Genomic DNA, 17,762 nt, shown 5'->3' with positions numbered 1-17,762 from the left:
TTTGATGTATATGAATTGTAGATGCAGCAGTAATACTCCATTAACATTCCCATCCTCATTTACTATAGTCAAAAATATGTCATCATAATGCACTGCTAAGAGTGATGGGGGGGGGGGGGCAGTTATCCAATTAGTACTACTGATGTGAAAAGCGGGTCTCAGTACATCAGACGACAAACAGGATTAAGGGTTTAATGGGGACAGGTGTGTTTCCTGGGTCACCTGATTATTTACAGCAGCACGGCCTTGACTGACGTCCCCTGTTAATGTCCTCAGTCAGATCATGAAGCGTTTAAAGATTCTAGATGAGTCAGATTCTTTATATATAACATTCTATACACTAAGACAAAAGTGTAACACTTTACAATAAGGTTTACTCTTGTGTACACTAATGTTAACTCCCTTAGTTAACATAAACTAATAATGAACTGCACTTCTACAGCATTTATTAATGTTAGTTAATATTCATTTCAACATATTATTAAAATCAAAGGTTGTATTTGTTAACATTAGTTAATGCACCGTGAACTAACATGAAAACAGCTGATTTTTTTATAAACATTAACAAAGATGAATAAATACTGTAACAAATGTATCACTCATTGTTAGTTCATGTTAGTAAATACATTAACTAATGATAACTAATGAAGCTTATTGTAAAGTGTTACCGACAAAAGATTAGAAACTTGATTGAATGCATGCAAATAGTTTTGTAGAATCTTTTTTAAATTATGCGTGAATTTTTTTCCTATGCATGAATGTATGATTTTTTCCAGTTGTATTATTTTAGCATTTATTTATCTATTTATTTTTCATAATTTGTTTTGTTTTTTTACTATTTACTTTCTATTTCAATTTTTTTTTTTACTTTTTTTAAATGGATCAGCTAACAAATTTGTTTAGTAGAAAAATATTATACATGTTTATTATTAGTAAATTGCCACATCATGAAGTTTATATATTGTGCCTATTTATTTATTTTACTTATTTACTGTTTACTTCTTATTTATTTATTTTAAGCTTATTTATTTCCTTTTGAAGTCCTTCAATGCTGTTTAAAAAGCATGCCAGAATGCATATCAGAAAAACATATATAATATAAAAAAATTAAATTTGCATTGTTATTTATTTGTATGTTTCTACTTTATACAACTTTAATATTAAAAATCTTGTTTTATATTTTAATTTCTTTTTAAATAGAACCAGAAAGAAAGGCATCCAGCATACATGCAAACTTTTTTACAATTCAGATGTCCAGAGTGTGCAAGGCTGTGGTCTTGACAAATATCATAATAGCTTTGATTTGTTTAAAGGGACCTGTTATGCAAAATTCACTTTTATTAGGTGTTTGAACACAGATGTGTGTCCACAGTGTGTGTAAACAACCAGCCTATAATGGTAAAAATCCACCCACTCCTTTTTTTATAATCCCCATAAATCATTAAAGTCCCCCTGTGGTGAAAATCCAGCTTTTAATGTTGTTTATATGTCTATGTGGTGTTTTTAATATGCTTGAGGACAAACCATATGTAAATTCATAAGTCGACACCATTGCTGAGTATTTTCTCATTAAAACTGCAGTGAAACAAAGACACGGTTTGAAATCGCTGGTGTTTCTGACGTCACAAACTACCTTGAAACCAATCAGATCAACGCGTGATTGTCAACGAATGGATCTCTGAGCTGGTGTGAGTGAGTGGAGGCGGGGCTAATTAGCATATTCATAGAACCGCATATACTCAAGAGTGTAGTTACATTCAAGCTATTTTAAGGCATGAAGAAATTGTTTTTGTTTAGTTATTGCATCTAAAAGTTGTAACTTCTTCCTGAGTCTCTCCATCAGTTTCCGACTCCAGTTCAAACATGTAATGCTGAACACCGCTACTGACGATTTCTGACTTTCAGGCTGCGAGAGATTCACCAGTTTTGTTGTCGTCAAGCTGTAAAGGCTCCGCCCTCTTCTGGAAAGGAGCAGCAGCTCATTTGCATTTAAAGGGACACACACAAGAACAGTGTGTTTTTGCTCACACCCAAATCCTGGCAAATTTATCTGTGACGGTATTTTGAGCTGAAACTTCACAGACACATTCTGGGAAACTAGAGACTTATATTACATCTTGTGAAAAAAAGGGGCATAATAGGTCCCCTATAATGGGGGTCAGTGGTTTCCTCTGTCACATTCTTCTTAGACTAAATGAACTTTCGCAGTTTTCACAGTTCCCATAACTACTTTTTGGCATGTTCACACCACAGAAACTGGGAATGATTGTAGTTATAGGATTGCCTTTTGGGGGTACTAAATTAGCTCCTGCTTCAGAGTAGTGTTTAGCCCAACACAATAGAAGCTACCAGTGATGCAGATGCACGCTGATTGGTCGAACGAATGCCATACGAAACAGCACCTGCCGTTATTAAAATGCAGTGTAAAAGCACAGTGTACATATCCTTACTCCACCAACATGGAAAACAGCGATGATGGACCTTTACGCTATGGAGTTGTCGAATGTCTTGCTTGAATGGCATCACTATTGGCCAGCTTACTACTGTCAGTGCGAATGCAACCAGGAAAATGGCCCTAGGGTAAAAGTTTGTCCTTGGGGGACCTATAACTTTAGTTCCTATAACTTTAGTTCCTATGACTGCCCGGTGCGAAAGCCCCTTAATAGTGTTAGTGTGAGACTTCCCGTCGCTCAAATCCCTTCTCTGTATTACAGAGCCTCCTTTAAAAGAATTAAACTCAGACGTGTCTGACTGTGCGATCCCGGTTTAGCTGACCTCTGTTGGGCTATCTGTGCCACATCCCATTGACGCACAGACTAATTTAGGGATTTGGTTTGTGTCATGAGGGCGGGATGGTGCGAGGATTATAAAGGAAGGAACGGATCGAAAGGACACAGACCTCATGAATGGACGTGTGTCTCAGTGGAGCCTGACACTTGACTGATATCACACCAGTTATCCTCGCTACTTCAACTTCTGTACCTTTAACTCTCCCGAAGGAAGAGCTATAGGTGATCTGACGGGAATCATGGACTCTGTGTCGCACACGTTACCTCGCGCAGAAGCATCCGTACCACGGAGAGCCCTAAAGGTCCCGGTTCGCGGGGCCTCCTCACATTTTGTGGGCTCCACCATTGTCATCCTCTCCACTTACGCTGTAGCGACACTGGCTATGAACTGTGGGAAAAATATACAGGATCAGCGAATGGGCACTTTAAAAAACTGAAGAACAGTTGTGCAGGACTCGGAGCACTTCATCTCTAATGGCTCATAATGGAATTGCCTTATAACTCAGTAGAGTCAGTTCATGTGTGTGTGAGCTGATGTTAAGAGTGTCTGCTGGCGCTGTCAGTGCTGCTGAAGAATATAACAACGAACAGAGCTGATATTATCATCATGTTGTTTAAGTTTAAGCCCCGGGACAGCATGAATGGATTCAGGATGGCATCCGAGGAAGCATCATTCCTGTGGACGGTCAGCGGGAGAAGCAACAACATGTTTCACTACAATTGCACAAATTATTTTTTCTTCTGAATGTAACGTCTAGAGAGACCCATAACTAAAGAATTCATTTGTAAAGTTAATGTTTAATTTGCAATTTAGATAATAAAAACATTTAATAATATCATTATTTTTTGTCTGTCCTTATTGATACGTCTTGATAGATTAAAAACTAGTATTATTTTAGCATTATTCATATTATAGCATTATATTATATAATACTGTTGTAGTATTAATATTTTGAATCAGCTTTTATTTTTAATCTTCATTTTAGTTTAAGTTTTAATAATTTTGTTATGTGCTTTTGACATTTACATTTTTGTCATATTTGGCTTTATTTTTATTACAGTTTTAGTATTTTAAGTACTTCAAATGTACACGTTTATTTGGGGGTTTCTTATAGTATTTATATTTTATTTTATTGCAGCTTTGTTTCAATAAGGAAAACTAATTTTAATAGTATTAGTTAACAATAACAACATTGATAAATACATATATAATTCATTAGTGATTGTGTATTCAAAATGTGTAAAATATCTTATTCACTATGAGTTGCTATAATCTAATGCCCCACATTGTGACCTCAGTGAATACAGTTAGAGAAAAGAGACAACCTGCTTGTTTGATCTCACTTAGAGGTTTTAGAATAGAATAGAATAGAATGAAATAGAATAGAATAGAATAGAATAGAATAGAATAGAATAGAATAGAATAGAATAGAATAGAATTAAAGTTTTCAGCCTGGGGTTCAGTGAAGGTATAATGTTATAAAATAATTTCAACATTAACTAGATGATGTGACCTGACTTGGCATAAATCATAGATTAGATAAATCAGGTTAAGGTTGTTATTGGTCTAATTACATGAAGGTCCACGACCTAACTTATGAACACACTGTTATTATTGGATTAAATGCTAACATGTAAAGACTAAAGTAGAATAGACTAGAGCAGGGAAGATTAAAATAGCATATGACCATATAGACAAAAGCAGATCTTCATCATCATAATCATGAAAATATAAATTAATTAATAAAACAAATCCACATCCCCATTGTTATGTATTTATTTATGTAGAGGACTCGGAAAATTTGGCTTTTTTTTTTGTTTGGTTTTTTGCACCTAACAATTGGGCATCAAGGCACGTCCCAATCCAATGTTAGCTTAGCTTCACATCACAAAGATGGCGTCCGAAAGCTGTGGTTGGTGGTCACTGGTCAATATGTGTACGCTAAATGTACATTTTTGACCAAGATTATGTCATTACTAGCGAGAAATTACTGCTCGAAATCAGTTTCGTGAGGCACCTTCATGCGCAAACGCTGCCTGCAAAGTCACTGCCTGATAAGGCAGCGAGGGAACAAGTCAGCAGCCTAGGTTTTCGGACGCGGCCCATGTGTTATTGTTCCCGGTTAGCCATGATAACTCCAGGCCGGCGGGTGGCAGTATCGCGTCTGATATGTGTTCTGCCCTACAGCCAGCAAAGAGCAGGACGTTGTGAATCACTCCGGGAAAATAATACGAGCGAAACAACAGCGTCCTGGACAAATACGCTTTTTTACATGATGGCAGTTGAGTGAATACTAGAGGATAGTCATCGGCTCCTCTCACGGACAGACTGATCTGTTTTTACGCGTCCCATCACCCGGAGCCGGTTACAGTAGTGTGTGTCAGTGACCCATGAAGTGACTGAAGTGAGTGTGTGTGGTGGTTCTGGTCCTCAGGGATGTGTCATGGCATCGGTTCGGGTGGCAGTGCGGGTCCGGCCCATGAACAGACGGTGAGTGGGTGTCAGACACACTAATAAACTAATAAACCTGCACATAAACATGTCCGAGTGAATGTCGCAACAGCTGCGGAGTGAAATGCATGACAGTAGTAAAGCACAGATAATAAATCCACCTAAAAATGAGTGAGCTGTATTTATTATTATCATTAGCATTAATAATATAAATAAATGATTAATATTCTGTTCAATTATTTATTTCAATTTTTATTATTAAAATGATTCTTTTTGTCCATTGGGAAGTGTACTTTTTTTCTTTTTTTTCTTTTTTTTTACAAAGGGAGATACATATATAACAAAAAAAGAGAAGAAAGGATAAGAAACTCGAGGTAGAGCATGGCAATAAAATAAATTTTCAAACAATAAATTGGGAAGTGTACATGACACAGGCCAGATACGAACCTGACTGTCTCTGAGAGGACGTTTCCCGCTGCGCTGTGACTCTGACCTCATCTGTGTGCGTCATAGACACGTTCAGAGTCAGCATGTACATATGTTGTCTTATTAGGCTGATCGGTGTGATTTGTCACGAGTGTAATTTAAAAGAACCAAAGAGATCATAAAGTGAAGCAGATTAAAATTACCCAGTTCTCTTATAAGTTGTTTGTTGTTGTTGTTTTGTTTATTTTTTGTAAATTATAGTGCTCTCAAATGGATTAATCGCATCTAACATAAAAGTTTGTGTATATATGTGTATGTATGTACATTTTGTGTATATATATATATATATATATATATATATATATATACAGTGAGGAAAATAAGTATTTGAACACCCTGCTATTTTGCAAGTTCTCCCACTTGGAAATCATGAAGGGGTCTGAAATTTTCATCGTAGGTGCATGTCCACTGTGAGAGACATAATCAAAAAAAAAATCCAGAAATCACAATATATGATTTTTTAACTATTTATTTGTATGATACAGCTGCAAATAAGTATTTGAACACCTGTCTATCAGCTAGAATTCTGACCCTCAAAGACCTGTTAGTCTGCCTTTAAAATGTCCACCTCCACTCCATTTATTATCCTAAATTAGATGCACCTGTTTGAGGTCGTTAGCTGCATAAAGACACCTGTCCACCCCATACAATCAGTAAGAATCCAACTACTAACATGGCCAAGACCAAAGAGCTGTCCAAAGACACTAGAGACAAAATTGTACACCTCCACAAGGCTGGAAAGGGCTACGGGGAAATTGCCAAGCAGCTTGGTGAAAAAAGGTCCACTGTTGGAGCAATCATTAGAAAATGGAAGAAGCTAAACATGACTGTCAATCTCCCTCGGACTGGGGCTCCATGCAAGATCTCACCTCGTAGGGTCTCAATGATCCTAAGAAAGGTGAGAAATCAGCCCAGAACTACACGGGAGGAGCTGGTCAATGACCTGAAAAGAGTTAGTACTAACAGGTCTTTGAGGGTCAGAATTCTAGCTGATTGACAGGTGTTCAAATACTTATTTGCAGCTGTATCATACAAATAAATAGTTAAAAAATCATACATTGTGATTTCTGGATTTTTTTTTTTAGATTATGTCTCTCACAGTGGACATGCACCTACGATGACAATTTCAGACCCCTCCATGATTTCTAAGTGGGAGAACTTGCAAAATAGCAGTGTGTTCAAATACTTATTTTCCTCACTGTATATACACACACACATTTTATATATTTATACATTTTTATGTTAGATGCGATTAGACACAATTCATCGATTTGAGAGTATATTATAATAATATAATATACAAATACTGTAGTAAATACTATATATATTTTTATATATATACACAAATAAAATAATAACAAAAACTTTGTAAAGGTTTTAGCATTGCTGTGTGAAAAAAAAATCATGGTCTCGAAAAAATAGTCACACTTTTTTGTTTGCAGTCAAAAATGTATTCGCATTGGAAATGAATGAGAGAGTGAATTGGAAAATATATATCATAAAAATTTAAAATGATATTTGTGTGCATTTTTCAGTTACAATAAATGTAAAAAAAAATTACAACTTTCTTTGAAGTTCACTTTTAAGAAAAACTTTTTTCACTTCAGCAATAAATCTGCAGTAAACTATTGCATAAATACAATTTAGTACTAAAAATATTAAATAAAAAATATAGTGCAATCATTTCATTCAAATAAAATAATAATCTGTCATTTTTTGACCGACACGCGAACAGTACCAGAGGGTTTAGTATCTCAGTAATGAATTGTGAAGTATTTATAAATATTGGTTATTTTATTTAGCAGTCTAATTTCTGGTTAGCTAGGTGTGATTTCACTAGTCTATTTAAAAGAAAACTTATTTTTGTTATTTTCAAATGTTTTACTTTTAATTGTTGTGCTGATAATAAAATTTGCAATGAAAAACATTTTCAACCAGCAAAAAATCTAGTGGACTGATTTTTTTTAACCCTATATATTCTGTTTTCCATCCTAAACTGCTCATAAAAGCATCAAGTTGACAACAGATACCTGGTTTGATCTGTGGATTGGTCTAAATTAAGTCGTCTCCCTCGAGAGTAAATGCATTTTTTACACTGTGCAGATTTACACTGTGTCAATAATAAATTAAGTGCATAACTATGTTTTATTTATGTATTATTGATTTTTGGCCCAGGGAGAAAGACCTGTCTGCCAAATGCATCATCGAAATGGAAGGCAACAAGACCACCATCACCAACTTAAAAGTAATGTATCTAAATGATTGAGTTCCACAGAAAGTATCATTTTTATGCTTATTATTGTGCTGTTGTTTTTCTGGCAGATACCAGATGGAGTGACTGGAGACTCTGTAAGAGAGAGAGCAAAGACCTTCACATATGATTATTCTTACGACTCGTCGGACGGTAAAAGCGGCAGCTTTGTCTCGCAGGAGAAGGTCAGTGGAAATATGAACAGACTGTAGAAAATTTTCATTTGCAGTCACCAGTTTGTTAATTAACCGCAAGCAATTAGTGTCCAGGCTGGGCGATTTATATTTATGCGTTTGCCCTGAAATTGCTTAAGCATAATTTAAAAACAAATTCATTAATTAATAAAAAAGAAACCATTTCAACCGAAAAACTGAATGTAAAATCAAGTTTAGAATAATCAATGCATGTTTTCCACACTGTTTGCACTATATAAACACAAGGGAAAACATACGTTTTTTACGACAGTGTTGTCAAATATCTATTCCGAAGCTGTAGGGGGAGCTCTATAGAGAAACCTGCGAGCAAAAAGCGAGAAAACAGCAAAGAAATCGCCAAAGCGCCGCTTTAATGGCCGAATAAATATCATAACCACAATGCAAATTCATTCAAATATATTGTGAATATTCTATAATTTGCCCAGCTCTAATTGGAGCATTTTTGTAGAAGCATTATTGGTATCAATTCCTCAATAGATGTTTTATTTAAAAGCTCCAGCACCGGTCAAAAGAGGACTTTTTGAATGAATTTGTTCTACACTGTTTCTGCATTATGAAATAATCAGATCTGATTAGGAGCTAATCCTCTTAGCGTTTGTGTTCAGGACGGTTTGTAACTCTGTGACAACAATCTTGGGTGTTGTGTTGTACAGTAAAAACTATAACATTGGTATTCATGGCTGGTTTCCCAGATGCAGATTAAAACAAATCCTGACCGTAAAGGAATTGTAAATGCCCTGTTATTATTCTCAACAGTACAGTTGAGAACATAGCTTGACTTTATGATTAGATTTGAGCTTATTTGGTTACTGTAATGTCACAGGCGTGATATACGTGTGTTTTCAGGTGTTTAAGGATCTAGGCACTGATGTGTTGAAGGCAGCATTTGAAGGATATAATGCCTGCATCTTTGCTTACGGCCAGACGGGATCGGGGAAGTCGCACACCATGATGGGCATGCCTGTAAGCTTTAAGCTCTTTTCTTTTTAGGTTTTGTCATTTCAAACATGCTTTAGTAAATCTCTCAGGCTGTTGATTTATCACCCTCGACTGCTGGTAGAATGTGTAATATTGGCTCTGAATCCTGACTTGCTGTGCCGTAGGGTGACGTCGGGCTGATCCCACGGATCTGTGAAGGATTATTCAGCCGGATTTCAGGAATGACTCGGAGAGATGAAGCCTCTTTCCGCACAGAAGTCAGGTAAGTTGAGTTATGTATGAAAATCCTGCGCTAAAACATGATAGTTAAACAGCCACTCTTACAGACACAGATTAAAGAGGTCCTATTATGCCCTTTTACACAGTCTTGATTTAGGGTTTGGTGTCTACTAGAATAGGTTTTCATGCTTGAATGTTCAAAAAACACATTCTTTTTCATATATTTCACATTGTTGCAGCACCTCTCTTCCCAGTCTGTCAGTAACGCTCTGTTTAGTTCCTGTCTCTATGAAGCCCCTCCTTCTGAAAGCACACTGTGCTCTGATTGGTCACTGGACCAGTGTGTTGTGATTGGTCAACCACTTCGAGCATTTTTGTGATGTGTAACGTCCCTCACCATAACTGCGAGTTTCAACACACTACTAACTAACTCAACCAAGTCTCTTTATTTGCAAATACCTTGGGCGGGAATTGTTTAAATGAGGAATATTGTGTCGTGTTCAATCCCGGAAGAAAACTCAAGACTGAAGAGAGTTCAGAAACAGTGCGCACTGATATAGAGAATAACTCCTTTTGGAGTGACTTTATGCTTTGTAACTTCACAGACCTTTTTAATGCTCAAACAGCAACATTACACACTAAAGAAAGTTGAAAGTGTAAGAAAGCATAATAGGTCCTCTTTAAAGGTGAAGTGTACCATTAAGGGTAGCAAACAGAAGAGCATAAATATGACTGTTTTCTAGCAGCCCACTGTCCCGAACTCAACTCATGCATTCATTGTTTTAGCCAGTGTTGTTGTGTCCACCCCAACTGACTCAAACAAACAGATTGCAATTCCTTTTGGTGCTGCTAGGAGCACAGAAATGAGACGCTTCATGTTTACGTCTTTAAAGTGAAGACCAGTTGCTGTTTGCGTACAGAAAACCTGTTCTTACTCTTATATTTTGGTTATGCTGGAAGCTATTTGGAGATTTACAACGAACGGGTGCGGGACTTGTTAAGGAGAAAGATGGCTAAGACGTATAACCTCAGAGTTAGAGAGCATCCTAAAGAGGGACCCTATGTAGAAGGTAAGACCATGACTTCAAACCTTAACCAAATCAATGCATAAATCATACAAATAGTTACAATAGTAAAATTTCAGTAGTCAATAGTTTTTTCGATTTGCATACTGATTTCAGTGTCACAGCAAAAATGAATATGTTATAGATAACACTCCTATAATCCAAAAAATTAAACATTAATATAAACAACTCATTAACCAAAACAGCCTTGTAGCCTTTTAGTAGTGTTTAAGTAAACATTGCTTGAAGTACTAGTTTAAGTAAATATTAAATAAATATTGAGTATAAGTATCACAATATAAATTACATGAGTATAAATTGCAATTGTAAGTGAATTTTAAGAACATATTAAGTAAATAGTAAATATTGAGAAAATATTGCAATATATATATATATATCATAAGTATATATTGTGATTTTGAGAGAATTTTAAGAAAATTAAATAAATGTTTTGTAAATATTGCAGTATCATGTGAACATGTAAATATTGCAATATTAAGTAAAAACTGAGTAAACATTGAGTCAATGTTGCAATAGTATTTAAATATTGAGTAAATATTGCAATGTCATGTAAACTTTTGAGTGAATATTGCAGTATTATGTAAACTGCATAAACTAAGGAAATGTTGCATTATCATGTAAATATTGAGTAAATATTTCTTAAATTTTGCAGTATTAAGTAAACACTGAGTAAATATTATAAAATTAAGTAAATATTGAAATATTATGTAAATATTGCATTATCTTGTAAATGGTGAGTAAATATTTATAAAATTTTGCAATATCAAGTAAACATTGAGTACATTTTTCAATATTGAGTAAATATTTCTTAAATTTAGCAGTATTAAGTAAACATTGAGTAAATATTATAATATTATGTAAATATTGCAATATTATGTAAATATTGCATATTAAATAGTTAGAAAAATATTGCAATATCATGTAAACATTATGTAAATATTGCATACATTATGCAATATCAAGTAAACATTGAGTCAATTTTTCAATATTGAGTAAATATTTCTTAAGTTTTGCAATATCAAGTAAACATTGAGTAAATATTAAAATATTATGTAAATATTAAATAAATATCGCATATTAAATATTTAATAAATATTGCAACATCATGTAAACTATGCAAATGTTGCAATATCAAGTAAACATTGAGTAAATATTACAATATTAAGTAAACATTGAGTGAATATTGCAATATTGAGTAAGTATTGAATACATATTGCAGTATTATTTAAACATTACATAAACATTGAGTAAATATTGTAATATTATGTCAATATTATGTAAATATTGCAATATTGAGTAAACATTAGGTAAGTACTGAATACATATTGCAGTATTATTTAAACATTACATAAACATTGAGTAAATATTGTAATATTATGTAAATATGATGTAAATATTGCAATATTGAGTAAATGGTGCAATATCATGTAAGCATTAAGTGTTGCAATATTAAGTAAATATAAACTATTGCAGTTGAAGTTGCATTGGAAGGTGTGTGGATCTCTAGCCCCTGTGAGTCGTGACAGTTGTTCCTCACTGGTTTCAGACCTGTCAAAGCACCTGGTGCAGAACTACAGTGATGTGGAGGAGCTGATGGAGGCGGGAAACATCAACCGCACCACAGCCAGCACCGGCATGAACGACACCAGTAGCCGCTCACACGCCATCTTCACCATCAACTTCACACAGGTGACTAACGCACACACACGAACACGTGGCCTTTTGCCATAGACTGTGCATTTGCATAAACATCCAGCTAAAGATACGAGATACTAGTAAATGCTAGTAAAGCAGTAATATCATACATTTTGTAATCATTCGCTTCTTCTCAGGCTAAGTTTGATGCTGAGATGCCGAGTGAGACGGTCAGTAAGATTCATCTGGTGGATCTGGCAGGAAGCGAGAGGGCCGACGCCACCGGGGCCACTGGTGTCCGGCTCAAAGAGGGCGGCAACATCAACAAATCACTGGTCACTCTGGGAAATGTCATCTCCGCCTTGGGTGAGAGGAACTGTTGTGTGGAACAAATGCCACCGATGTAGTCTCTTTTGATCGGTATTCTGATGGCTCCTTCTTCTTTGTAGCTGATCTGTCTCAGGAAGGAGGGAACAGTCATTTGAAGAAGAAGCAGGTGTTTGTTCCTTACAGAGACTCGGTGCTCACGTGGCTCCTGAAGGACAGTCTGGGAGGAAACTCAAAAACCATCATGATCGCTAGTGAGTGAGCAATCATGTGACACTCAATCTTATGTGCATGTCTAAATCTTATGTAAAAGAGATCTTTTTAGAGTCATAATGCAAATGCGATAAACACTGCTGTTCAAAAGTTTGAGGTTGCTAAGATTTTTAAATGTTTTTGAAATAAGTCTCTTTTGCTCATCAAGGCTGCATTTATTTGATCAAAAACAGTAAATTTGTGAAAAATAAATCACAATAAATCAAAATAACTGTTTTCTATGTGATCAAAGCTGCTAATATGCTGATTTGATGCTCAAGAAAAAAATCTTATTGTTATCAATGTTGAAAAAACATGTTTTCAAGATTCTTTGATGAATATAAAGTTCAAAAGAACAGCATTTATTTGTGAAATTTGATCAATAAAAATGATCAATTTCTTAAAAAAAATTCTACTGACCCCAAAATTTGAACCAAAAAGAACCAAGCTTAAAAAAGCAACAACATAAGAATACATGCAATGCATAATAACATGAATACAAAGAGTATTTCTGAGGCATATCCTTACTGTGAGATCTTACCATATATGCAAATATTTTTGTCCAGCGATATCGCCTGCGGACGTCAACTACGGCGAGACGCTGAGCACGTTGCGCTACGCTAACCGTGCCAAAAACATCATCAACAAACCCACGATTAACGAAGATTCCAACGTTAGACTTATCCGAGAACTCCGGGCAGAGATCGTTCGGCTGAAGGCGCTGCTCGTGCAGGGAACTCAGGTCAGAACGTCAACTTGACCGTTGGTATTTACCCAAAATGATTATGAGCCTTTTAATTAGCTTATATTGGAACTGTCTAATAATCTTAACTTCCTACCGCAGTATCAGTTTTAATAATTGTTTTCATTTGCTATTATATTGTGTTATTTTCAGATAGCGCTGCTCGATTCCCCCACGGCGTTAAGTATGGAGGTGGAACTGCATCATAATGAAGCCAGGGTAACATACACACTTTCATAATCACATGGCAACAGCTCCTGAACAGCCGTCGCACTGAAGAAGCGCTTTCTAAATGTACTCGTTGTCATAAGCTCAAGTCCATAATGTGCTGGACAGTAGGCTAAACGTTCGCTAATACAGGGCTTGATGCTTACTTTTTCCCAAGCAGAACATACGACCTAATTTGAATTTTTTTTTCTTATTAAAAGGATAAGAGGAGATATTTACAAGCAAAATTATTTAATTTATTTGAATACAAACTAGGTTTCTTAATTTAGGGTTACATGGTATTTCCCCCCCATAATATAGGAGTCAGAGAAGTTCATCAACTGTTTGGTTATAGTCATTCTTCAAAATATCGTCTTTTGTGTTCAGCAGAAGATAGAAATTATGTTTTTCAGAAACAGTTTATTTTGTAACTGAAATACCAATAATAATCAGAAGAAGAAAAAAATGTGTGCATAATGTGGGACTTTTAATCATAAACAAGCCTGAAATACACTAGGACTCTTATTTTGAAATCTTTACAACATCCAGTTGCTCATTAAAACATATGAGGGAGATAAAGGCTACATCTGAAAATGTAGGCAATCACTATCAGGCAGTGATTTTCTAGGCATCGTTTGTGCGTGAAGGTTCCCCACGAAACTGATTTCGGACAGACTTCTGAGGCAGCGTAACGGTTTAATGATCTACAGCAAAATAGAGCGAGCTTTGGTGATAACTAAGCGAATATTTAATTACTACCGTAGTCATTTCCTGCTAGAATTGACATCAGAAGTGGAAAATGTTGGTCAAAAACTGACTATCATCAATATCAGCAACATTCCCTGTTTAGTAAATCTGACCCCTATTGGCAGAAATGTGCAGTATTCATTAATTGTGAACTGCTCTGAAACCACGAGCCTGTTGAACGTGCAACAGTGATGTTTTCACTTTGAATGTGCAGCACTCACATTTATTTAATGAAATCATTGCCTTTTAAAGTTTAATTATCACATTAAGCCGTATCGCAAATCCTGCTGTCCTGGCTCAAATTTAAGACTTCTTAAAATTATAATACTTTTGTCATACCATTTAAGATATTTAAGACCTTTAATGACCTTAAATAAAATAAAATAAAAGTTTTTAAATATCCGTGGGGACCTACTACTACTTAGGTACTCAAATAATCTACTAAATAATCAAATATATAGTTTGCCCACATCTATTTTCAGTCGCAAATGTGAGTGAAATTCTTGCACTGTCAAGCCCTGTAATAAATGCTGTGTATTCTCTATCAATTCTCTAAATTCTCTATCAATATTCTCTAAACGAACTATAAAAGGCCCAGTATACCTTGTGATGAAATCAAATGTTGGCGTTTGACAGGATATGAAACACACACACACACACACACACACACACACACACACAGTCTTGAGCATGTGTTTCTGTCGCAGGTGTTGGAGCTGACCAAGGAATGGACGAACAAATGGAATGAAACCCAGAACATCCTGAAGGTTTGTCGCAGTGATCACACAGCTGTCACACCAGCACTAATGTGTGTCTCCTCATGCACTGAGCCAGACGCTGAGTGTTTATGATGTGTGTGTTGAACAGGAAGAAACTCTTGCTCTGAGGAAGGAGGGAATCGGAGTGATCCTGGACTCAGAGCTGCCTCATCTTATCGGGATTGATGATGATCTTCTCAGCACCGGCATCATTCTCTATCATTTAAAGGTACTGAACATTAGAGTTTGTGCCGTCAGCTCTAATTGTCACCTGCCACTGCATCTAGATGTGTTCATCAGCCTGTAGTTCACAGTAAGAGTGTGTATTGAGTGAATGTGATTGGCTTGTGTTTGTTTACAGGAGGGAAGGACGTACGTTGGCCGTGTTGACGCCACTAATGAACAGGACATCAGTGAGTTTGCAGTCTTATGTGTTTTCATTGACTGAACTCTCTCTCCTTCAGTTCAGTTACTGAAAATTATCTTTCCATTTAAACATCCTATGCATCATATCATGTAATTTTTCCGGAAATAAAATGTAATCAATTTTTGTTACTTTAGATTTCTTTCAATTTCATGTGAATTCCATCCTTAAATATCCTTAAAGGGATACTTCACCGATTAGCATTAAGCTTTGTATCAGTAGAAACCCGGTAGTATTTTCGAATGACCGTGCTTCCCCTCCCTCATGTCCCTCTGAGACGAGAGATTTCTGTATTGTGTGTCTGGAAAAAAAACCTCGGATGACGCAAAAATCGTCATTTCGGTCATCTGAGGCTTTTTTGTCCAGAGGCGAGAGACTGCAGCCAGTAGTAGGAACTAGTTCCGCATGTTTTCAACCCGCCCATAGGGGGATCTCACGATAAAACTGCGTCTTTTCAGTTTCGAGTCAACTAGTAGCCTAGTTGTATCATTTCTTCCGATACTGCCCTCTGTAACCGGTAGGCGTGGCTCGGGAGTGTCCTCGTAGGGCAGCGAAGCAAGGGCATTCTGGGAGTTGTTGTCTTTCATCCACATGAGCCAAAAATACATTTTCTGGCTTTTCTCAGTCTAGAAGACACCAACTTCTAAAATAATTTCACATTTCTACTTCATAAATGACCCAATTTAAACACACATTCAACTTTCCAGCGGTGAAATATCCCTTTAATATTGAAAGTATAATTCTGCATCCTGTTTGCTGCCTAAATTGAACTTCAGATTGAATTGAAATGCAATTTTCGATTGGCACAACCCTGTTATTATCATTCATAAAGCCTTTGTAAATGTGTCTCTCTCTCTCTCTCTCTCTCTCTCTCTCTCTCTCTCTCTCTCTCTCTCTCTCGCTCTCTGTGTGCAGTTCTTCATGGTCTGGGTCTGGAGAGTGAGCACTGTCTGATAGAGAATCGGAACGGAACGGTCACTCTCATTCCTCTGAATGATGCTCAGTGTTCGGTCAATGGAGTTCAGATCACTGAGAACTGTCAGCTCAACCAAGGTCACATATATATAATAAAACCATTTTCTCACATTGCAAACTACAATCTTATAAAATCAAAATTCTCATTTTCTAAGGCAATACACCACAAGTGAATATGGTAAAAATTCAAACCAATAGACATCACTATATACGCACCAGAGAAACAAGGGCGCCGCCATCTTTAGAATATTGTCTTTGAACTTTTGTTTTTGCAGTCGCTCTGTATATTCCTATGGCATTGCTGTTCAAGAGTAATTAGCTTTTGAAGTGGATTTACTTAATATAAAGTTAACGAAAGTTATCATGAGGATTGTAATGTTTAAACCAGATGTCTTAACAAATGTCAGTTGACCGGGAAGATTTTACAACGAGCCGCTCATTCATAAATACGCAAGATCGCTGTGAAAATAAAACCGGAAGTCAAAAGACAACGAGCGCAGCGCTGAAAAGGGGCGGGGCTACATAAGGTCTATACAGTCCCTCCAGTCTTTCGCGTCTGCGATCGCTCAATACAGTGCGAAATCAACAAAATGTCACTTTTTTTTTGTTGCGACCCTGCATAATTCAGAACAGAATTCTGAACATTGGATAAAGCTAGGCTCAAAATTTGTTTAATTTTGGTGACGTATAAAAAAAAATTCAGAGGGGATTTTAGATCTCTTTTTATCTCTCCATAAATCAGAAAATACTTTCAACAGCCAGAAACAAAAAAAAAACATTTTCACCATGTTTTTAGGAATAAAATGTAATATAAATGAGGCGAATTATACATGAACAAACCCCTCTGAAATAACCTTCAGAATTTAAATGGGAATAAAACTAGTTTAAGGGGAGCTTTGTAGTTCAGTACTGGTTAAAAACTCATTTTGAGAAAACAGCCTTCGAAGATATGTATTGTAATTGAATCCTACAGATAGAAAAAGTGTTATAAAAGAAACTCTTAAATGTATATTATGTTTTTTTGGCCACTAGTCTGAAAGACGTGTTATGAATGCAAAATAGCATTCATAAAATTCCCAAAATCTCAAAATTGACCAGTGCATGAAAAAGCAGTAGTTTCGCGTAGGGCTGCAACAACTAATCGATAAAATCGATAATAATCGATTATGAAAATCGTTGTCAACGAATGTCATTGTCGATTAGTTGGTCTGCTCACGTCACGGGGAGCGTTGCTGATGACGTCACTTTCATGACAACGC

The 17,762-nt window shown here is 36.0% G+C and overlaps 1 protein-coding gene across 3 annotated transcripts in view; it reads left to right on the top strand.

The window, feature by feature from the left end:
* The first annotated feature begins 4,934 nt into the window (after nt 1-4,934).
* kif16ba (kinesin family member 16Ba) overlaps nt 4,935-17,762 on the top strand; it is a 29,542-nt gene continuing 16,714 nt past the window's right edge. For all 3 annotated transcript variants that reach the window (XM_081361940.1, XM_081361939.1, XM_081361938.1), the window contains exons 1-15: nt 4,935-5,280; nt 7,903-7,972; nt 8,050-8,163; nt 9,040-9,156; nt 9,297-9,394; nt 10,312-10,421; nt 11,983-12,125; nt 12,269-12,437; nt 12,521-12,652; nt 13,217-13,392; nt 13,546-13,611; nt 15,054-15,113; nt 15,214-15,333; nt 15,466-15,517; nt 16,444-16,581. In XM_081361940.1, coding sequence (XP_081218066.1) covers nt 5,234-5,280; nt 7,903-7,972; nt 8,050-8,163; nt 9,040-9,156; nt 9,297-9,394; nt 10,312-10,421; nt 11,983-12,125; nt 12,269-12,437; nt 12,521-12,652; nt 13,217-13,392; nt 13,546-13,611; nt 15,054-15,113; nt 15,214-15,333; nt 15,466-15,517; nt 16,444-16,581 — 1,612 coding nt within the window. In that variant the 5' untranslated portion in view covers nt 4,935-5,233. The remainder of the gene's footprint in view (nt 5,281-7,902; nt 7,973-8,049; nt 8,164-9,039; nt 9,157-9,296; nt 9,395-10,311; nt 10,422-11,982; nt 12,126-12,268; nt 12,438-12,520; nt 12,653-13,216; nt 13,393-13,545; nt 13,612-15,053; nt 15,114-15,213; nt 15,334-15,465; nt 15,518-16,443; nt 16,582-17,762) is intronic.

This window comes from Scardinius erythrophthalmus, assembly GCF_964197995.2.
Source record: "Scardinius erythrophthalmus genome assembly, chromosome: 3".
Taxonomy (NCBI): Eukaryota; Metazoa; Chordata; class Actinopteri; order Cypriniformes; family Leuciscidae; genus Scardinius; species Scardinius erythrophthalmus.
This window is presented reverse-complemented; position numbering and strand designations above follow the sequence as displayed.